Source organism: Phasianus colchicus, chromosome 31 (assembly GCF_987193195.1).
Source record: "Phasianus colchicus chromosome 31, bPhaCol1.hap1.1, whole genome shotgun sequence".
Taxonomy (NCBI): Eukaryota; Metazoa; Chordata; class Aves; order Galliformes; family Phasianidae; genus Phasianus; species Phasianus colchicus.
The window spans coordinates 1,478,668-1,498,595 of NC_143466.1; the positions used below are offsets into that span (position 1 = coordinate 1,478,668).

The 19,928-nt window shown below is 53.9% G+C and overlaps 4 protein-coding genes and 1 pseudogene across 8 annotated transcripts; 2 read left to right on the forward strand and 3 right to left on the reverse strand.

The window, feature by feature from the left end:
- The first annotated feature begins 497 nt into the window (after positions 1 to 497).
- Positions 498 to 4,109, forward strand: LOC149914163 (T-cell-interacting, activating receptor on myeloid cells protein 1-like). The gene is made up of 5 exons (XM_090127873.1): positions 498 to 1,600; positions 1,674 to 1,709; positions 1,827 to 2,111; positions 2,193 to 2,504; positions 2,625 to 4,109. The coding sequence occupies exons 1-5, from the start codon at positions 1,570 to 1,572 to the stop codon at positions 2,741 to 2,743; spliced, it is 783 nt and encodes a 260-aa protein (XP_089983999.1). The 5' UTR covers positions 498 to 1,569; the 3' UTR covers positions 2,744 to 4,109.
- Positions 4,110 to 4,858: 749 nt separating this feature from the next.
- Positions 4,859 to 6,817, forward strand: LOC149914164 (T-cell-interacting, activating receptor on myeloid cells protein 1-like). Its single transcript, XM_090127906.1, has 4 exons — positions 4,859 to 5,030; positions 5,104 to 5,139; positions 5,257 to 5,535; positions 6,018 to 6,817. Exons 1-4 carry the CDS (start codon positions 4,907 to 4,909, stop codon positions 6,311 to 6,313), a joined length of 735 nt encoding a protein of 244 aa, XP_089984032.1. The 5' UTR covers positions 4,859 to 4,906; the 3' UTR covers positions 6,314 to 6,817.
- Positions 6,818 to 7,946: 1,129 nt separating this feature from the next.
- LOC149914165 (osteoclast-associated immunoglobulin-like receptor) lies at positions 7,947 to 10,282 on the reverse strand. 4 transcript variants are annotated; one of them, XM_090127803.1, is made up of 5 exons: positions 10,061 to 10,282; positions 9,157 to 9,834; positions 8,894 to 9,034; positions 8,743 to 8,777; positions 7,947 to 8,291 (listed from the first exon to the last, which is right to left on the reverse strand). In XM_090127803.1, the coding sequence occupies exons 1-5, from the start codon at positions 10,080 to 10,082 to the stop codon at positions 8,154 to 8,156; spliced, it is 1,014 nt and encodes a 337-aa protein (XP_089983929.1). In that variant the 5' UTR covers positions 10,083 to 10,282; the 3' UTR covers positions 7,947 to 8,153. The 4 variants fall into 4 exon arrangements, with proteins under 4 accessions (XP_089983929.1, XP_089983932.1, XP_089983930.1 ...); XM_090127806.1 differs by having other exon boundaries at positions 9,952 to 10,140; XM_090127804.1 differs by having other exon boundaries at positions 8,205 to 8,777; positions 9,157 to 9,468; positions 9,550 to 9,834.
- A 1,358-nt stretch (positions 10,283 to 11,640) lies between these two features.
- Positions 11,641 to 14,031, reverse strand: LOC116241699 (T-cell-interacting, activating receptor on myeloid cells protein 1-like; annotated as a pseudogene).
- A 1,494-nt stretch (positions 14,032 to 15,525) lies between these two features.
- LOC149914166 (T-cell-interacting, activating receptor on myeloid cells protein 1-like) lies at positions 15,526 to 17,952 on the reverse strand. 2 transcript variants are annotated; one of them, XM_090127761.1, is made up of 6 exons: positions 17,907 to 17,952; positions 17,798 to 17,833; positions 16,979 to 17,680; positions 16,716 to 16,856; positions 16,484 to 16,521; positions 15,526 to 15,799 (listed from the first exon to the last, which is right to left on the reverse strand). In XM_090127761.1, the coding sequence occupies exons 1-6, from the start codon at positions 17,935 to 17,937 to the stop codon at positions 15,662 to 15,664; spliced, it is 1,086 nt and encodes a 361-aa protein (XP_089983887.1). In that variant the 5' UTR covers positions 17,938 to 17,952; the 3' UTR covers positions 15,526 to 15,661. The 2 variants fall into 2 exon arrangements, with proteins under 2 accessions (XP_089983887.1, XP_089983885.1); XM_090127759.1 differs by having other exon boundaries at positions 15,649 to 15,799; positions 16,484 to 16,856.
- Between the last annotated feature and the right edge of the window lie 1,976 nt (positions 17,953 to 19,928).

Sequence of the window (19,928 nt, forward strand, 5' to 3'; positions counted from 1 at the left end):
CGGACCGCCTCTTCCCTGACTAAAGTGAAGTCTTCCATTCCCCAGACCTTCTCACTAACCACCAGGGCCTGGGGTTCCTGAGGGGGAGCTTTTTCACTGAAGACAGAAGCAAAGAAGGCGTTCAGTATCTCCGCCTTCTCAGCATCCCCCCTTACCAGAACACCCCCCTCACTTAGTAGGGGACCTACATTCCCCCTACTCTTCCTTTTCCTGTTAACATACTTAAAAAAGCCTTTTTTATTATCCTTTACCACCTTTGCTAGATTCAATTCCAGGCAGGCTTTAGTCTTCCTCGTTGCATCCCTGCAGGCCCTGACAACATTTCTATATTCTTCCCGAGTGGTCAGACCCTTTTTCCACATTTCATGGACCTTCTTTTTCCCTTTGAGTTTGCGCATGAGCTCCTTGCTCATCCACACAGGTCTCCTGCCACCCTTTCCCAATTTCTTGCTCACAGGGACGCACCGATCCTGGGCTTGGAAGAAGAGCTGTTTAAATGCCAACCAGCTCTCACAGGCCCCCTTACCTTCTAACACCCTAGCCCACGGGATAGCTCCAAGTAGGTCCTGGAAGAGATCAAAGTTGGCTCTCCTAAAGTCCAGGGTAGCAATCCTACTTTTTGCTTTGCTCCTTCCACTCAAGATCTTGAACTCCACCATCTCGTGGTCACTACAGCCCAAGCTACCCCCAACTTTTACTTCCTTAACAAACCCGTCCTTATTTGTGAGAATAAGGTCCAGCAACACCCCTCCCCTCGTTGGTTCCTCCACCACCTGCATCAGAAAGTTGTCTTCGACACATTGCAGGAACCGTCTGGACTGCGCGTGCCTGGCCACGTTGCTTTTCCAGCAAATATCTGGATAATTGAAGTCCCCCATAAGCACCAGCGCCTGGGATTGCGACGCTACTTCCAGTTGCTTGTGGAAGGCCTCGTCAACCTCCTCCTCCTGATCAGGGGGCCTGTAGTACACACCCACAACGGTGTCACTCATACCAGCCTGCCTCTTCATTCTCACCCACAAGCTCTCCACAGCTACATCACCCTCCCCCAGGTGGAGTTCAATACATTCTAGCTGCTCTCTCACATAAAGAGAAACTCCACCACCCCGCCTCGCCAGCCGATCTTTCCTAAAAAGCACATAAATGGAACGGCAGAGGAAAGTAGAGTGGGGACAGAGTGTGGTGCCCAGGGTGCGTGGTGGCAGCTCGCTGGACGTGTTGGGGAACTTGTGTGACATCCCATGTGGAACACACCATTGGATCCACTTGTGCTGTGTTTGGCATCCCAGGGGGACAACGTGCAGGGCCACGTGCTGGCAGAGCACTGAGGATGGTGTGTAACAACCAAGCGATGACAAACTGCAAAGGACAAAAAAAGGAGGACTATTTGCACAGCTCCATGTGAGCCACACTGCTGGGGAACCCACAGTGCCACTTCCGGTTTTGGCAGTGATTTCCACGTCAGGTGGTGACACCAAAACATCCAGTCCTAAAAGAGGAACTGACAGCAGCTCAACGCCAATCCTTGTCCCCACTGCAGTCTGGCCGTCTACAAACTGCTCCTGCCTTATGGCACCAATGGTGCTGGTCCTCATCCTGGGTGAGTGACAATGGGGACGTGGTGCCACAGGGGTTGGTGGCCCAGTGTGGGACCAGGATTGTGTCTCTTGCAGGTTGGTGGCTGGTGGCAGGAAGCAGGGCACAGCTGTGTGAGTATGGGGACAGGGGGAGAATGGGGAGAGAGGGAGGGGAGCGTGGTCAGGGGGCCATCAGAGGTGCAGAGGAGGGTGTGCAGGGACAAGGCTGACTGCTGTCCCCTGTCCTAGTGCCCCGACCCTCCCTGTCACTGTACCCCAGCCTGGGGGTGTCCCTGGGGGACAATGTCACCCTGCGGTGCCACCTGCCCAGGTCAGCTGCACGAGTTGAGCTCTACAAGGAAGGATACTGGGGATTTGAAAAGCAAGCGGATATGGACGTGGTACAGAAAACGGCTGAATTCCACTTGGTTAGTGTAGAGAGGAAAGATGCAGTGAAATATCATTGCCGGTACCGTGTTTTGGAGCCCTGGTGGACATTGGAGAAGAGTGACGCCGTGGAGCTGGTGGTGACAGGTGAGGACACTGGGGACAGTGATTGGCCCTGAGCTGACCCAACAGGGCCATGTCCCATTGCTGTCTCCCCTTTGAACACAGATCCCAAATTGCCCCCACCCAGTATTTCCATGAGCTCTGGGAGTAAAGTGGGAACAGGGACCAATGTCACCATCTGGTGCAGCAACCAGGAGAACAGGGGCACCATCTTCCTGCACAAGGATGGGCACTCAGCCCCTATCCTGCACCAGAACCCCAGTGGTAGAGGCTCGGCCACCTTCACCCTCTTTGGGGTGACACAAGCTGACTCTGGCACCTATAGGTGCTCCTGCCACATTGGTGGCTTCTACCTTCTTTCCTCACCCCTTGGGGACAGCGTGACACTGGAGGCAACAGCCACACCTGCACCCCCAGGTAGGTCTGAGCCCCATGTCGGTGTCCTTGGTGTCATTCCTTTCTGGCAGGGTCTCTGCATCCCATCCCCATGGAGTTGATGTCCGGGGATGGGGAGATGCACACTGCTGGACCCCACAGGTGATGAGAGGAGGTCCCATGGGAACCTGGTGGTGGCAGTGGTGAGGGGCTGCGCTGCTGCCCTCGTCTTTGGCCTGGGCCTCTACTTTGTCCTTGATGCCTGCAGCCTCTGGATATGAAGAGATGACAGCCCTGGTGGGGAAGACTGCTGACTCACCTTGACACCTAATAGAGGACCTTTAGATCCCTCCAAGTATGTTCTGCTTCCTTTTTGGTCGTGTACATACCCTCCAGTCTTCCTCACATACCCTTCAGCGCCATAGGCATCCCTCCTGCTGTCCTTCCTCATCCTCCATTCCCTATTAGTGGAGAAATCCCCTTAACTTTCCCCTACCTCCACTTCCATGCACCATTCATCCCCCTCGTGCTCTTTGTTGCCCTCCATAACCTCCATCTCACTCCCTTTTCCATCTTGAGGGAGGTGCCCTCACCCAGAAAGGCTGAAGCTATCCATTTCCAGGACAGTATCTCTATCAAAGAGTCCCTCAACACAGCTTGCCCCCTGGGGATCCCCCAAACCCATCTATGAACTCCGAAGCCTGTCCTTAGGGACTACATGGAACTCCCAGTTTATATGGCTTACCCCGTCTTTATGTGCATCCTCCAATCCAGCCCATGTGAAAACCAAAATCTACATTCCAGGAAAATCAAATGGAATCTCCACTGCTCCAGTGCTCTTCCAGCCCTACACAAACCCAGAATCTGTAGGCACCCCCAGAATTGAGTATATCAGACCCATGTAGACCACAGTCAGAACAAAGCCCCAGGGAATCCCCAGACCTCCTGCACAGCCCCCAGATCCCATGGGAATTCCCAAGCCATAGTGGAACTCCCAGATGCCATGCATAGGAACTGCCTATATCACCCATCCTCAGATCTAAGCCTCCCCTGATCCTCAAGACCCAAATGCCTCTCAGAACTCACTGGGACCCTCAAACCATAATGAGACACTCCAACACCCTACTTATGTCCCCAAAACTGAGACACCTTCGATTCCCAAGCCCACCCTCCCTGTTACCCAGTCTTACCCACCAGAATCCCAAATGCCCCAAATCTAACATCCCCAAAGCCTTTCCAGTGTGGCCCATATCATTCCCAATCCCAACAAATCCCTCAAGGATCAACTCTAACCCCCAAATCCTTCTTTATCATCCTCAAATCCCTTCTCACCCACTGGCACACAAAATCTCTCCCAAGTTTTAGCACTGGTTGGAGGGTGGTGAGCAGCTGTGCTGAGCATCGCTTGTTTTGTAAATCTATAAATATAATCACCTGTCATGGGTTTATGATTTTTGGTTACTGGCATTCCGCATCATAACTTCATGTGGCACACTGAGAGTGAAAGAGCTAATGCTCCCGTTCCATGGATCGTGGATAGTTCCAGACACCTGGTTCTCCAAAGAGAAGAAGAACTGCACACCACGCACCCCAGAGGACTTTGTGCTGTTCTCTGTTTTCCATTCAGAGGGGAAGATAAAACTGTTGGAAGTTCATGAGCTGTCCTCTCTTTTCCTTCTCTGCTCCTCCCAGCAACGTGTGTGCTCCCTAGTCATCTCAACTTCAGCATTAGAGTAAGGCCTTTGGTTTTGGACACACTTCCATTCTATTTGCTGTATTAGCTTCAATTTCAGTTATATTGTATTACACTGTACTGCAAATGTGTTACATTGCATACTGCTATCTTTTCTGTTAGTAAATTACCTCTTCTCCTGAGGTTGTTGCTACTGTTCCATCTCCCAACCTTTTCCCCATTATTCCCTTTCCCCTTTCCCAGGGCATGGGTCATGGCTCCCCCCACAACACCAGTGACAGAACCAGGCCAAACCGGCCTGTGTACCATGCATATTGCCATTACTATGATTTCTCTCTTCCTTTTCTGCCCTAGTAAATTGTTTTCTATTGCAACCCATGAGTTTTGCATTCTCTTGGTTGATTCTCACACAGTGCACCAAGAGTGGGGTCAGTGAGTGAAGGGCTGTGTGGTGCTGAGCTGCTGGCAGCTGACAGCACTGCAGTCCTTGTGGTACCAAAAGTGGGACCCAAAGGGTGCAGATCCCGACGCACCACTGAAGCCACGTGTGCTGTGTCTGGCATCCCATGGGGGACACCACACGAGGCACGTGCTGACAGAACTTTGGGGACAGTCAGTGACACTTGAGGGGTGATCGCCTGCGTGGGACACACAAACAGGGTCTGTGTGCAATGCCCTGTGTGTGTCAGCCAATTGAGGACAAAGCATTGTCACCACAAATGGGGGAAATTTGTCACGAGGTGGTGACATCATGGCATCCTGTCCCCAAGGGGAAATGAGATTGCCTCTCCGGCCACTTCCTGACCCCACTGCAGTCTCTCTGTCCCAGAGCTGCTTCTGCCTCATGGAACCAATGGCGCTGGCCCTCATCCTGGGTGAGTGACAATGGGGACGTGGTGCCACGGGGGTTGGTGGCCAGGTATCTGACCAGGACCGTGTCCCTTGCAGGTTGGTGGCTGGTGGCAGCAAGCAGAGCACAGCATTGTGAGTATGGGGACAGAGGAAGAATGGGGAGAGTGGGAGGGGAGTGTGTTCAGGGTGCCATGAGAGGGGCACAGGAGGGTGTGCAGGGACAAGGCTGACTGCTGTCCCCTGTCCTAGTGCCCAGACCTTCCCTGTCACTGCACCCCAGCCAGGAGGTGTCCCTGGGGGACACTGTCACCCTGCGCTGCCACCTGCCCCGAATGCGTGCCTGGGTCCAGCTCTGGTTGAATGGAACTCTCAGATCTGACAAGCAAAAAGACAAGGAGCAGGATACAGCTGAGTTCTCCTTTGCTGTCACAAACCTGGAAGATGCAGGGACATATCAGTGTCGGTACCAGGTGTCAGAGCCACTGTGGACATCAAATAGGAGTGAGCCCGTGGAGCTGGTGCTGACAGGTGAGGGCACTATGGACACCAGCTGGCCCTGGTGTCTTCTCCTCCCTGCAAGCAAACCGCAGCTTCCCCCAACTCAGCATTTCCCTGAGCCCAGGGAACATGTGGCAATGAGGACTGATGTCACCACCCACCGCTGGAATGGGGGTCATGGTGGCACATTCCTCCTGCACACAGCTGAATGCTCGGACCCTATCCTGTGCCAGAATCCCACTGGGAATACTGTGGGTGGGGTACAGAAACCTTCACCCACTCAGGAGGGTCTCTGGCCTCTGCCAGCACCAGTACAAAATCCTACAACCCCAAGGATCACACATTTGTGTCCTCACCCCTAGGGGACAGCATGATGTTGGAGGTGACACCCACACCTGCAACCCCAGTTTGGTCAGAGACCCCATTTGCACGCCCCCGGTGTCACCCATGGGTGGAACTGTCCCTGCATCCCTGCCCTGTGATGTTAACACCCAAACACTTGCACCCCACAGGTGCCCAGGGGCGGTCCCATGGGAACCTGGTGGTGGCGGTGGTGAGGGGCTGTGCTGCTGTCTTGGTCTTCAGCCTGGGCCTCTTCTTCGTCCTCGATGCCCGCAGCCTCTGGACAAGGAGAGATAAAAGCCCTGGTGAGAAAGGGCTGTACCTCCAGGTGCCCCCCAGGGACAGCGAGGATGTGACTTACGTCGAGATGCCAGCTGCCATCCCGTGCTCCCAGCCTCCCAGTTCCCCCACCGCCAACCAACCCCCCGTTATCTACACCACAGTGAGCACTGAATTACCGTGCTGATGGGCCTCCCAGGTGCCTCATTTTGGGGTGTGTGGAAGGGGACAGACCTCAAATTCCCTGCTTGGGACTCCCTGATGTCCTCTTCTTATCTCAGATCAGTTGATCTCCCCAAATCTAACAATCCCAAATTCTCACTCACCCCAAACACTTCCCACTCACACCAAATCTCTAAATGCTCAACTCCTACCCCAAAGTCCTTCTTTCTCCCCTCAAATCCTTTAACACACCTTCAGTCCTCCAAATGCCCTCCAATCCACTCCAAAATATCGCCAACCATTCCTCTAAAACCCCCTAATCTGTGCCAATCTTCCCCTCTTCTGAAGATCCCCCATAATGTCCTTTTCTTCTTCTTCCATCTCCTACAGATGCCCTAGATCCCCTACAGACCCCTCATAATCCCCTGCCTCCTATTCTGTCCTGCTCTTATCATTGGTCTTTGGGTGCTCAGCAATTCTTTTGTTCATCACTTGCTTTGGAAAGATATATAAATTTATCTGATTATCATTCCTGGTATTTCTCTTTTCCTTTTCAGACTCAGGAAATAGATCAGAAGTCCTTATCCATCCCTCCAACTCTCTGTCATTCTTCCACACCCGGAACCTCCATCCTGCACCAAAATCCCCATCCACACAAAAAAAAACCTCCAATCAACCCCCAGAATCTCTGTTCAGCCCCAAAACTTCCATTCATCCCAATGATCTCCACATATGCCCAAAACCTCCATCTCACCACAAATTCCTCATCTAGCACCCCAATCTCCATACAGCTCCCCAAATCATTCATCCAGGCCAAATATCTACACCCCACTCAACCCTCCATACACAGCCCTCCAAAACCTCAATCAAACCCAAGACCTTCAGCCCACAGAATCATCATCCACCCCAAAATAACTCAATTCAGCTCCCAAATACATCATACCGCCTCCCAAATTTTAACCATCCCCCAAAATTTCCATTCACCCTGAAACCTCCATCCAGCCCCAAAATCTCCATCTGACACTTAGCTCTACATCCAGACACAATCACTACATCCAGCCCAACATTTCTATAGAGCCCCCAAACCTCCATAGAATCTGAAATTCCTTCAAACAGCTGCCGGGTCACTGTGTGGTCCAAATATCTCCACCCAGCCCCACAGAATCTTCCATCTGGACTCAGTCATCTCCATCGAGCTCACAAACTCTCCGGCATTTCCCCTTTCATTACCAAAAGGGGGAAGTCAGCTCTCCTGCCCTTCCCCTCACTGCTGCTCCCACACACAGCCCTCCCACACACAAACTTCCTCTTTCACCCTTTGCTGCCAAACCCCACAACCCCTCTGTCCTCTTCCAAATGGTCACCAAAAAGCAATTTCTCTCCTCACCACAAATCCTGCCCCAAAACCTTGGGGAGATGGGGGCTGGTTTGGGTTGTAGAGATGGAGATGCACCATGGGAAGCACATGATAAGGACACGTGTGTGCTGTGGGACAGATGTGGTGCAGACACATCTGGGGGGCACGTGTTGATGACATGCATGTGCTGTGCAGGCACACATGGAGTGCAGACGCAGGGAGCACATGCTAAGGACACACATGAGCAGCACTGTGTCCAGCTGTTGGTGCACACACACGGCATCACACAGACACACACAGAGGCACAGAGGTCTTCCACACGTGTGTTTGGACACCTTGTTGTGCACGTGGGATGGTGCACACACGTTTAATCCACAGCCACGAGTTCACACGCACAGGTACATGGATGCAATTCACAGGTGATGGTGAGCACACAGAGCACACCAGCACTGCACACACTTGATGTGTGCACACAGCATCCACGTCTTTGTGTCCACAGGTGGGGGCATCAGCGGGGTCCCCCAGTGCCCACCTCGGCGTAGATAATGGGGGAGTCAGGGGTTGTAGAAGAGCCGGGGGGGTGGGTGCTGGGGGTCAGAACTTGCAGCTCGGCGTTGGTCAGAGCCTGGCTGTCAGCGGGGGACACCTGGGGACACAGGGACAGCAGTGTGAGCATGGGATCCCAACAAGCCTGAGGGGATGGTGGCGTTGTGTGATGTGTGGGGGCTGTGCGAGAGGGGGGGTGTTGGGAGTCTGGGGTGCTGTAGACTTTGGGAAGCTGTGGGTGTGACACTGGGATTTCCTGTGGGTGGTGTTTGGGGGTCCCGCTATGTTTTGGGGTTGCCCATGTAGTTTGAGGGTGTTTAAGGCTTGGAGCATCCCAGGGGGCTTCAGTTTGGGATTTGGGGCATCCCAATGGTGGAGATTTGGAGGCCCTCATGGACTGGATTGGAGGGTGCACACAATGTCATGGGGAGCCATAAAATGCAGGGGGTTCTTTGCAGTCCCCACAGGAAGGGTTGGGTTTCCCAGGTGAGGTCTGGAGGAGGGGTAATGGGGCAGATTGGGGTTAGGGGTCCCCTGACCCAGACACTGACCTGGAACTGCACGGCCTCGGGACTTCTGGTGGCACCTGAGTCATAAATAGAAGGGGAGGGGGGGGCGGGGGTGTTACGGGGGCACCAATCAACACCTGTGGGGATTTATAGTGGATTTATGGGGGATCAAAGCCATTTAACCCCTCCCCACCAGAGCTCTCATCTCTCTGTATTCGTCTTCTCTGGGCAGCAAGGAGGAATGAGACTATGAGGATGAGGATGATGACAATCACAGCAGCACAACTCCTTGCCACCACTGCCACCAGGTTCAAGCTGGGACCCCCATTGTCACCTGTGGTGTCAAAGTGTTTGAGCTGTCCCTGTACCCAGCTCCTTTCTCAATGGAGGTGGGATGCAGAGACAGGGTCACCCACAGCTGAGAAGTGGAGCACCGAATGAGGGCCTCAGACCTACCTGGATGTGCAGATCTGGCAATCACTTCCAGGGTCACATTATCTCCGAGGCATGAGGACAGACGGTAAGAGCCCCCAGCGCGGTAGGAGCACCTATAGGTGCCAGAGTCAGCTACAGTCACCCCAAAGAGGGTGAAGGTGGCTGTGCCCTCACCGTTGGGTTTTTGGTGCTGGAGAGGGGCTGAGTGCCCATCCTTGTGCAGGAAGATGGTGCCCCCATACTCCTTGTTGCTGCACTGGATGGTGACATTGGTCCCCGTCTCCACACGTTCCTTGGGGATCAGGGAAATGTTGGCTGGGGGATACTTAGGATCTGAGTGCAGAGAGGAGACAGGGATGGAACACAGCTCTGAGGGAACAGCCCAAGGCCATCTGCTTTCCCCAGTGCCCTCACCTGTCACCACCAGCTCCATGGGTTCACTCTTCTCCGATGTCTCTGGTGGCTCCAGCACCCAGTACTGGCACTGATATCTCACTCCATCTTCTTTCTTTACACTAATCAAGGGGAACTCAGCCATGTCCTGTACCATGTCCATGTGTGCTTGCTTTTTAAATCCCGAATATCCTTCCTTGTAGAGCTCAACTCGTGCAGCCGGCTGGGGCAGGTGGCACCGCAGGGTGACATTGTCCCCCAGGGACACCCCCTGGCTGGGGTGCAGCGACAGGGAGGGTCTGGGCACTAGGACAGGGGACAGCAGTCAGCCTTGTCCCTGCACACCTTCCTTTGCCCCTCTCATGGTCCTCTGACCACGCTCCCCTCCCTCTGGCCCCGTTCTCCCCCTGTCCCCATATTCACATTCCTGTGCTCTGCTTCCTGCCACCAGCCACCAACCTGCAAGGAACACGGTCCTGGTCCCACACTGGGCCACCAACCCCCGTGGCACCACGTCCCCATTGTCACTCACCCAGGATGAGGACCAGCACCATTGGTGCAATGAGGCAGGAGCAGCTTGGGGACCGTAAGACTGCAGCAGAGACAGGGAGTGGCCAGAGAGTTACTTTCAGTTTCCCCCAGGGCACAGGATGATGTGATGTCACCTCCTGATGTGGCAATGTGAGCCCTTAGCAGTGGTGATGCTGTGGTGTCCTTTTGTAGTGGGACAAGTGGATAAGTGTTCACTGCACACTGTGCCTCTTGAGGTGCCCCACACACACTGTCAACTCTGGGGTGTCACACACTGTCCCCAAAAGGTGTGTGCCCTGTCACGCTGTCTCTCAAGGCATGCCAGACTCTCTGCACAGTTCTCCAAGAGTGCAGTCCGTGCTTTCCTGGGGTCTGCAGGGCAACAGAGTCAGACAGTGACTCAGAGGAGCAACAGAAGAGCATTTATTGAACTTTCCAGCAGCAACCAATCAGCTGCCCTGCAACAAAATTAGGGGACTTCCTAGGAACAATTATTGAGTGATACGGATCAGGGATCCTTGGACATTGGTGTTATTGCTTGATCTGCAACTTCCAGGGAAATGTAGGTTCTGGCTGCTGCAGAAGAAGAGTAAAAGATGACAGGGAGGAAAATGAGCAAGAGAGAGAATAAGAAAGAAAAGAGAGAAAATGGAGAGTAGGACAGAAAGAATGTAAGAGTGGGAGATGGAGGGAGAAAAACAATCATGGTCCATTTTGAGGAGTTGCAGTGCAGGAGCAGAAGGGGGGATGGGAGTGCTCATCCAATGGCTGAAGTCTCCAACTGGCAAAAAGGAGACAGCACAAAATGCAGCTTCTCTGGGCATCCCTTCCTGTCTGTTGGTTGGCAGCTGCTGCATCACAAGGTTGCATAGAAGTGAGTTCACAGTGACAACATTTCTCAGAAATGTGTTTGTGCCAGAAATGTTCTTGCGGAGAAGCAGTGCGATTGGTGGACACACAAAGGCTGTGCGGTTATCTCACAGCATCTGGTGCTTTGCAGCCTCTGTTGTTCTGGCAAGAGCCTTGTTATGGCAAGTGTTGGAGAGGTAGCAAGCACACCGAAAATGTCAGCAAATGTGTTTTGTTGTTTGCTGGTAATTCTGTGGAGCAGAGAGTGCCCGTGTGAGGAGTTCCCGCGGTGAGGGTCCTGCAGTGCCAGAGTGATGGCACTGCTGAGCACAAGGAGCACATGGCATCCATGGCCGCTGTCACACGAGCACACGCTGCAGACAAACGGGCAGAAGCATCCAGAATTGCAGGGCAGCCCTCAGAGGCGAGAAGCAGCGCCAGCGCAGTGAAGGGAACAGCCCTGAGAGCTGTGATGGATGGCACCGAGTGAAGGAACAGCTGAGCGCTGTGAGCAGCAGCTCTGAGGCTGCTGTACCGCTGAGAGCAGTTGTGTTGGAACACGCTCTGCTCACAGCTGTCGGGATCTCCACCCTTCGGGCCCCACGTTGGCCACCAGGAGGATTGTGATGCTGTCGCCTGACAGCTGCTCAGCAACAAACAGCCCTTCCAGCACTGACCTTTCTCTTTGTGGCTTGCCAAGAGATTCAGATAAAGAAAGACAAAATTCGCTGGTTGAGACAAAAACTATTTACTCGGACCAAAAAGGAGAGAGAAATAACAGTAATAGTAATAACATTTTTATGCTTACAGAATTAGTGGTGCTCAACACAGCTGCCCACCACTCTTTGACCAATGCTCCAACTTCGAAAGGATTTGCAGTCCCAGTGTGTGTTCACAGATCTGAGGAGTAGAAGGTAGGCTTTGGGGTTTAGAATTGAGCATTTAGAGTTGAGGATTTGGTGTCATCGTGAGGGGCGTGGAGTACACTGGTAAGGATTTGGGGATGTTAGGCTGGGGGTATTTGGGATTCTGGTGGCTAAGACTGGTTAACAGTGGGGCTGGGCTTGGGAGTCTGGAATCGCTTAGTTTTGGGAATTCAAGCATGTGTTTGGGGTGTCTCACTATGGATTGAGGGTGCCTGATAAGAGTTCTGATAAGTGTTTAGGGCTAAGAGATATGGGGAGGCTTAAATTTGAGGACTCCGTAGGTGAGATACTGGCATTCCTATGCATGGCATTTGGGGGTTTCTCTATGGCTTGGAGTGCCATTGGGATCTGGGGCTGTTCAGTAAGTTTGGTGATTCTCTGGGACTTTTAGCTCACTGCGGACTACATGGGTGGTATTTGCTCAGATCTGGGGGTGCCTATAGTGTCTGGGTTTGTATAGGGCTGGAAGAAGACCGGAGAGGCTGGTGGATTACATCTAGAGTTCCTGCAATATAGAATTTGGTTTCCGATGGGCTGGATTTGGGGAGGCACATGGGACAAAGAAAGCCGTATGAGGCTGAGAGTCTCTCGGGGTCCATAGGGACAGGATTTGGAGTTCAGAGTGGGGTTTGGAGGAGTTCCCAGGGGGCAAGTTCAGTTTATGGATTCGATGTCTCAGACATTGTCCTGGAAGTGAATGGCTTCAGACATCCTGGATGAGGGGGCATCCGTATCAAAATGTGGAGGGGAGAGGGATGGGGGTTATGGAGGGTGCCAAAGAGTACAGGGGGGATCAGTAGTGCATGGAAGTGGAGGTAGGGGAAAGTTAAGGGGATTGATCCACCTATAGGGGATGGAAGATGAGGAAGGACACAGCTGGAGGGAGGTATAGGGATTGAAAGGTATGGGAGGGAGACTGGGGGGTATAAGAACTGTGCAAGAGGAAACAGAGCATACTTGGGTGCGATCTAAAGCTGCTCTATCGAGTATCAAAGTGATTCAGCAGTCTTCCCCACCAGGGCTGTCATCTCTTCGTATCCAGAGGCTGCAGGCATCAAGGACAAAGTAGAGGCCAAGGCCAAAGACAAGGGCAGCAGCACAGCCCCTCACCACTGCCACCACCAGGTTCCCATGGGACCTCCTCTCATCACCTGTGGGGTCCAGCAGTGTGCATGTCCCCATCCCCGGACATCACCTCCATGGGGATAGGATGCAGAGATTCTGCCAGAAAGGAGTGGCACCAGGGACACCGAAATGGGACCTCAAACCTACCTGGGAGTGCAAGTGCGGGTGTCACCTCCAGTGTCACGCTGTCCCCAAGGGGTGAGGAAAGAAGGTAGAAGCCACCAATGCGGCAGGAGCACCTATAGGTGCCAGAGTCAGCTACGGTCACCCCAAAGAGGGTGAAGGTGGCTGTGCCCTGATCATAGGGTTTTTGGTGCTGGAGAGGGGCTGAGTGCCCATCCTTGTGCAGGAAGATGATGCCCCCAAACTCCTGGTTGACGCACTGGATGGTGACATTGGTCCCGTCTCCACACATTCCTTGGGGATCAGGGAAATTTTGGCTGGGGGATAGCTGGGATCTGAGTGCAGAGAGGAGACAGGGATGGAACACAGCTCTGAGGGATCAGCCCAAGGCCATCTGCTTTCCCCAGTGCCCTCACCTGTCACCACCAGCTCCACGGGTTCACTCTTCTCCGATGTCTCTGGTGGCTCCAGCACCCAGTACTGGCACTGATATCCCACTGCATCTTTCTTCTTTACACTAATGAAGGGAAACTCAGCCATGTCCTGTACCATGTCCATGTGTGCTTGCTTTCTAAATCCCGAATATCCTTCCTTGTAGAGCTTAACTCATGCAGCCGGCTGGGGCAGGTGGCACCGCAAGGTGACATTGTCCCCCAGGGACACCCCCAGGCTGGGGTGCAGCGACAGGGAGGGTCTGGGCACTAGGACAGGGGACAGCAGTCAGCCTTGTCCCTGCACACCCTCCTCTGCCCCTCTCATGGCCCCCTGACCACGCTCCCCTCCCTCTCTCCCCATTCTCCTCTTATCCCCATACTCACACAGCTGTGCCCTGCTTCCTGCCACCAGCCACCAACCTGCAAGGGACACGGTCCTGGTCCCACACAGGGCCACCAACCCCCGTGGCACCACGTCCCCATTGTCACTCACCCAGGATGAGGACCAGCACCATTGGTGCCATGAGGCAGGAGCAGCTTGGAGACGGCCAGACTGCTGTGCCTGTGTGACTGTGCCACACATGTCGGATACATGAGCAGAAGCAGTGGCACACATGTGGAGGCTCACATATGGGTGTGCACATGTGTGGTCAGATACGTGGATCCTGCTGGCCTTGGGGTGGCTGGGGACAGATCTGAGGTCCCACGGGACTGGTGGCTCGATTTTGGCTTGGATTGCAAAGAGTTTTGGTTTCCAGAGGAATGGTGGGTGTATTTTGGGCAGGACTGGAAGGTTGGAGGGCCCCCTCAGGAATGAGGAGTTCCTTTGGGGACAAGGAGATGAACTCCAGTCCCACAGGGCTGGTTATGGGTTGGTGCTCAGAACTGTGAGCAGTGGAAATAAGCAGCTGTGTGCAGGGATTGGGGAACAGGGCTCAAAAGTGCTGAGAAAATCATCCGTAAACACAGGAGCTGTGAATTTTCAGCTGGAATGCACAGTGCTGCAGCCAGGCATTCAGCTCAGAACTGTGGCCGTGTGTCTCTCCCAGACTCCATGAGCCCCCTGTGAGCAGAGAGAAACAGCCATGGCTCCACATCTGCCTCATCCATGGCACGGCCCTTTGGGGTACGGACATCTGTGACAAACTATTGCCAAGGACGGAGCACAGGAGGAGGGAAATGCCCTCAGAACTCCCTGACAGACACCTGAGAGCTCACTAAGAACGGCAGCTGCTTCCACTGAACCAGACTGATGCGTTTCTTTCACAAAAACAAGGACAAGCTCTCACACGTTTTATGGATTTGTTTCTCTCTTTTTTAGTTTGAATGAACGATATCAAAAAGTTCAGTTAGTAAGAGTTGAACTACACCATATACTTCATGAGGGCTATTCTGAAAGTAAAACCTGCAGGTTTATTACTTTGGCCCACAACATCGGATGGGAATGTCAGTGGGACAGCAGCAGAGGTGGAACCTTCCCACCAGTGTCCCATCCCCTTTTGTTGCCACGTGACAGACGGCAGCAGAGGGGACACATTGGCACAACGGCATCTGACACGGATATGGGACAGAGCTGAATTCCCCCATGCAGAAATAATGGCCCCACTGACATTCATCGACGCTTGTGAGCTCTGATGGAGACCAGGGGGCGGATGTGAGCACAGTGAGGCGGTGCGTTTCAGCAGTGGTGACAGTGACAGCAGTGTGAGAACACTCCTTGAATTGCACTCGTGGGCTCATGCACGCCTGTTGTTACACACCACTGCAGTGTTATGGGGCCTTTTGTGGTGACTTGGGACCAAGCCAGGGATCCCTCAAGGCTGCTGGTGGAGTTTGGTGCAGAGCTGTGGGGGTCCTACAAGAGTGTTGGATGAAGTTTGGGTGTGTATGGGGAGGCTTTGGAGGTGTCCAGGGGTGTAAAGGAATCCAGGTGATAAGGACGGATTGTGATGGTAGTGATGACTGTTCAGGGATGAAGTGGGATTAGGGACAATTTGGTGCACACTGGTGGGGATTTGGGGGACGTTAAATTTGGGGAGATTTGTGGGACTGCAGGAGCAGAGGGCATCAATGAGACCCAAGCGGGAACTTGGTGTCTGTTTCCATTCTTGCACTCCGAAAAGGAGGCAACCCACGTGGGGGACATCATTGGGGTCTTTCAGAGCCCACCTCAGCATAGATAACAGGGGGCTGGGGCACCGTGCTGGCCCCAGGGCGGCAGAAGCTGGGGATCACAGCTTGCAGCTCAATGTAGGTCAGCCCTTCGTTGTCTTCTGGTGGCACCTGGAGACACAGGGAAATGGTGGGGTGATACCATGGTGTTCCCCAAAGTGCTTGTGGGGGGACCAATGGTCTCAGTATGTAGGGTAATAGCCAAGAGAGTGCGCTTGTGGTTCTGGGCTGCCTGAGATTCGGGGTCTGCATGGGTCAGACTCTGAGGGATGCTACAAGTGTTTTTAGGGCTTCCCACTACTTGGCTTGAGGGTGCCCATGGGATCTGGGGGATGGTTAAGGGTTTAGGGGTGTGCAGAGGCTTAGATGTGGTGTTCCTATGGGTATGACGTAGGTGTTTGTGGTTGCCCATGGGGTATTCAGTGGACATTTAGGGTTTGGAGATTCGACAGTTGGCTGAGATTGTCAGCGCCATGGGTCAGACACTAAGGGTCCAGATGAGTGGTGTTTTGGGTTCATGTTCTGTGATGTTCATGGAGTTTGTGTTGAGCTTGGGGTGTGGATGTCCTCAGGGAACATGGGGGCTGAGATGAAGGATGAGGGGACTGTCCACAGTGTGGATTTGGGTTGTGCATGGGTTGGGTTTGGGGAGTGCAGATAAGGTTATGGTAAGCCATACAGTGCTGGAGGTCCTCTGGGTTCACCATGGGTTTTGGGTTCCTCTTATGGTCTGCTGGGAGGGGGAGAGCTTAGGGAGCAGTTTGGAATTTAAGGTCATCACACACAGACTCTTACCTGGAGCTCCTTGGCCTTGGAACTCTTGAGGGGTTCACCTGCATCAAAAAGAGGAAAGGGGGAGGGTCGCGGTTATGGAGGAACTCAGAGGGATCCCAGAGGGACATGGAGGGGGATTTATACAGGATGGACAGGGAAATGGGAACTCCAGGGCATGGACTGGGGTTGCAGTGTGCAGCAGTGAGTGCTTGCGGCATCTCTGGGAGATGAAACCATTTAACCCCTTCCTCACCAGAGCTGGCAGTTCTCTGTATCTGGCGTCTGCGGGCAGGCAGGAGGAAGAAGGTGATGAGGATGAGGCCGAAGGCGAGGGCAGTGGCACAGCCCCCTGCCACTGCCACAACCAGGCTCCCACGGGATTCCCCATTGGCACCTGTGCAGTCCGGGTGTTTGGGTGATGCCATCCCCAGAAGCCACCACCCTGGGGACGGGATGAGGTGACACTGCCACCCATGGGTGATACGAGGGACATAGACATGGGAGACTCAGACCTACCTGGACGTGTAGGTGGGGATGTCACCTCAAGTGTCACGCTGTCCCCGAGGGGTGAGGACACAAAGGGGTGACCCCAGGGGCGGTAGGAGCAGCTGTAGGTGCCGGTGTCAGCTGGGGACACCCCAAAGAGGGTGAAGGTGGCCATTCCTCCACCACTGGGGTCCTGGCGCTGGACAGGGGCTGAGTGCCCACCCTTGTGCAGGAGGAAGGAGGATCCATAATCCCAGTTCCAGCACTGGATGGTGACATTGGACCCCCTCCCCACGTGGATACTGATATTGATGGCTGTCATCACGTGTCCCTCAAAGCTCAGAGAAATGCCAGGTGGGTGGTACCTGCGATCTGTGTGCAGGGAGGGCAGAGAGGTGGGACACCACCCTGTGGGTACAGCCCAAGGCCCACCATTATTCCCAGTGCCCTCACCTGTCAGCACCAGCTCCACGGGATCGCTCTTTTCTGATGTCCCCAGTGGCTCAGACACATGGTACTGGCACCGATACGCCCCTGCATGCTCCCAACTCGTGCTAACAAAGGAGAACTCGACCGCATCCTGCTCCTTGTCCTGGTACTTGTTGTGTGTCCTACCTCCATCCTGGTACAGCCAGACCCAGGCAGCCAGCCGGCTCAAGTGGCAGCGCAGGGTGACATTGTCCCCCAGGGACACCCCCTGGCTGGGGTGCAGTGACAGGGAGGGTCTGGGCACTAGGACAGGGGACAGGAGTCAGCCTTGGCCCTGCACACCCTCCTGTGTCCCTCTGATGGCACCCTGACCACACGCCCCTCCCACTCTCCCCATTCTTCCTCTGTCCCCATACTCACAATGCCGTGCTCTGCTAATTGCCACCAGCCACCAACCTGCAAGGGACACGGTCCTGGTTCCACACAGGGCCTCCAACCCCCGTGGCACCACATCCCCACTGTCACTCACCCAGGATGAGGGCCAGCACCATTGATGCCATGAGGCAGGAGCAGCTCTGGGACAGCAAGACTGCAGTGAGGACAGGGAGTGGTGAGAGAAAGCAGCTCTCAGTTCCCCTTTTGAATCTGGACGTTGTGATTTGTCACCTCCTCACGTGTCAAATTCAGTCCCCAGGGAGTGGCAATGTTTTGAACCTGATGGGGTGGCACACACATAGCAGCACAGAAGGTTCCACCGGGGTGCCGCACACAAGCAGTCGACCCTGGGATGTCACACAGGGTCCTCAAAGATCTTCCACCACCACATGGCCTTGCTTGGTGTCGCCCATGGATGCCAATTGCAGGACATGTAGCTCCAAATGGGTTTCTCCCATGGGATGTCACTTGTGCTCTCCAACACGTCCAGCCAGCTGTCACCACGTGCTTTGGGTACCACACTCTGTGCTCACCGTGCAGAGTTTGTGTGGGCAAAGCTCAGTGAGGGGTGAAGCTGCACGATGCTGAGTGGGACAACAGAGAGGGGTTTTGAAATGGATGAACAACAAAGGTAGGATCAGCGAGAACATCAGTTTGTGACTGGATGAGAATGGGCGCCTTCCAAACTGGGACAGAGATGAAGCAGAGACGTCTGGTGCCTTCTCTGCTGCTTTCTGCAGCAGCAGCGATGGGCTCTGGGACCACAGGTGCACTGAGATGAATGACCGTGACTCAGTGCAGAGTTGGAGTTTCCCTCGAGAACTCATGAAGGTGAAACCGGCACTGAGGGTCCAAATGCAATCAGCAATCTGAATGAGAATCTCTGCACTGTGATTGCTATGGAGGCATTGGCACTCTGACTGTTACATCTCTCTGTGCGGCTGAGCGATGCGACGAGGAGAAATGGAAAGAAGCCTTGCACTGCTGAACAGCTTCAGGAGAGGAAAGGGAAGAGAAGGAGATGGAGTGCAGGGAAGAGAAAGAGAGAGACGGGCAGAGGAAGGGATCAGCGCTGTGGATGGCAGCGTAGTTCAGCCAAATGGTTGTAAGTGTCCCCATTCTGTGAGTGTGCCCATGCCAAAGCTGCAAAGTCTGGCAGTGCTGCAGTCCCAGAGCTTCTCCCCAGCATCCCTTTGTGCCCGCTGGGCTGATTGGTGCCACGGCAGGGCTCGTATCTTGCTCGTGTTGGGGACAATGGTGAGGGACACTGCCCGGGTCCTCCCACACCCCGTGCTGCCCACAGCCATCCTGCCTCAGGGCTGTTTCTGAATGGGGTCTTCACCACAAATAAAGCCAGAAACACACCGAGAAGACAAAAAGGGAAGTGAGAAATAACGGTGATTTTAACTATAGAGATCTGAATAGATAGAAACCAGTGATGCACGATGCAACTGCTCACCGCTCATCACCTCCAGCAGTGGCTTCTCCCCCCCAGGAAGCTCCTCAGAGCTCACCTGATGCCATACAGGCAGCACAGAGCAAGAAACTGAGAAACGGAGCCATCCTTGGCTCTGTGCAGCACTGCTCAGTGAACTCTCTGGCTGCGGATCTGTCTCTGCTTCTCTGAGAGTTCTGCTTATGAGCCCCGGGAACGGGGGATGCAGGGGGTTGTTCTCATGCCGGCACAGAACATAAGCTCTGATATCTCAATCTCACTGATTTTCCTCAACCCTTCTGCCTTTTTTTCCCTCACAGTTCCACTATTTGTACCCTCAATTACACTCCCACACACCATCAAACCAGTTCATCCCACTCCCTCCAAAGCCCACGACTCAAACAATACATTCCCACAGACACCCAGCACTCGGTCTCACCATTACAAAACTCAGTTATAACATCTGGTCCTGTTACATCATTTATGTTCCTGGATTCTTAGTCAGTGTTCCCCCAGGCTCACCAATGACATCTCTCCACTGAGCCAGAGGGGTCTTTTCAGTTTTTCTCTTGACACCCTTTGTCCCATCACAGCTGTTTATCCCGGCTGCTCTTCAGGACTGGTTGAAAATCCCTTGTGTGATGCTGAGTAATGGAGCCCACCCGCTTCCCCAGGGCACCA

Excerpts from the sequence above, each read along its gene's own strand:
- LOC149914163 (XM_090127873.1), top strand. The coding sequence starts at position 1,570 with ATGGCACCAATGGTGCTGGTCCTCATCCTGG. Across the intron at positions 1,710-1,826 it reads AGGAAGCAGGGCACAGCTGT|TGCCCCGACCCTCCCTGTCA; the intron begins GTGAGTATGGGG and ends CCCCTGTCCTAG. Across the intron at positions 2,505-2,624 it reads AGCCACACCTGCACCCCCAG|GTGATGAGAGGAGGTCCCAT; the intron begins GTAGGTCTGAGC and ends TGGACCCCACAG.
- LOC149914164 (XM_090127906.1), top strand. The coding sequence starts at position 4,907 with ATGGCATCCTGTCCCCAAGGGGAAATGAGATTGCCTCTCCGGCCACTT. Across the intron at positions 5,031-5,103 it reads GGCGCTGGCCCTCATCCTGG|GTTGGTGGCTGGTGGCAGCA; the intron begins GTGAGTGACAAT and ends TGTCCCTTGCAG. Across the intron at positions 5,536-6,017 it reads CGTGGAGCTGGTGCTGACAG|GTGCCCAGGGGCGGTCCCAT; the intron begins GTGAGGGCACTA and ends TGCACCCCACAG.
- LOC149914165 (XM_090127803.1), bottom strand. The coding sequence starts at position 10,082 with ATGGTGCTGGTCCTCATCCTGG. Across the intron at positions 8,778-8,893 it reads ACAGAGAGATGAGAGCTCTG|GTGCCACCAGAAGTCCCGAG; the intron begins GTGGGGAGGGGT and ends TTTATGACTCAG. Across the intron at positions 8,292-8,742 it reads CCGAGGCCGTGCAGTTCCAG|GTGTCCCCCGCTGACAGCCA; the intron begins GTCAGTGTCTGG and ends CTGTGTCCCCAG.
- LOC149914166 (XM_090127759.1), bottom strand. The coding sequence starts at position 17,937 with ATGGCATCAATGGTGCTGGCCCTCATCCTGG. Across the intron at positions 17,834-17,906 it reads GGTGCTGGCCCTCATCCTGG|GTTGGTGGCTGGTGGCAATT; the intron begins GTGAGTGACAGT and ends TGTCCCTTGCAG. Across the intron at positions 15,800-16,483 it reads CCAAGGCCAAGGAGCTCCAG|GTGCCACCAGAAGACAACGA; the intron begins GTAAGAGTCTGT and ends CTGTGTCTCCAG.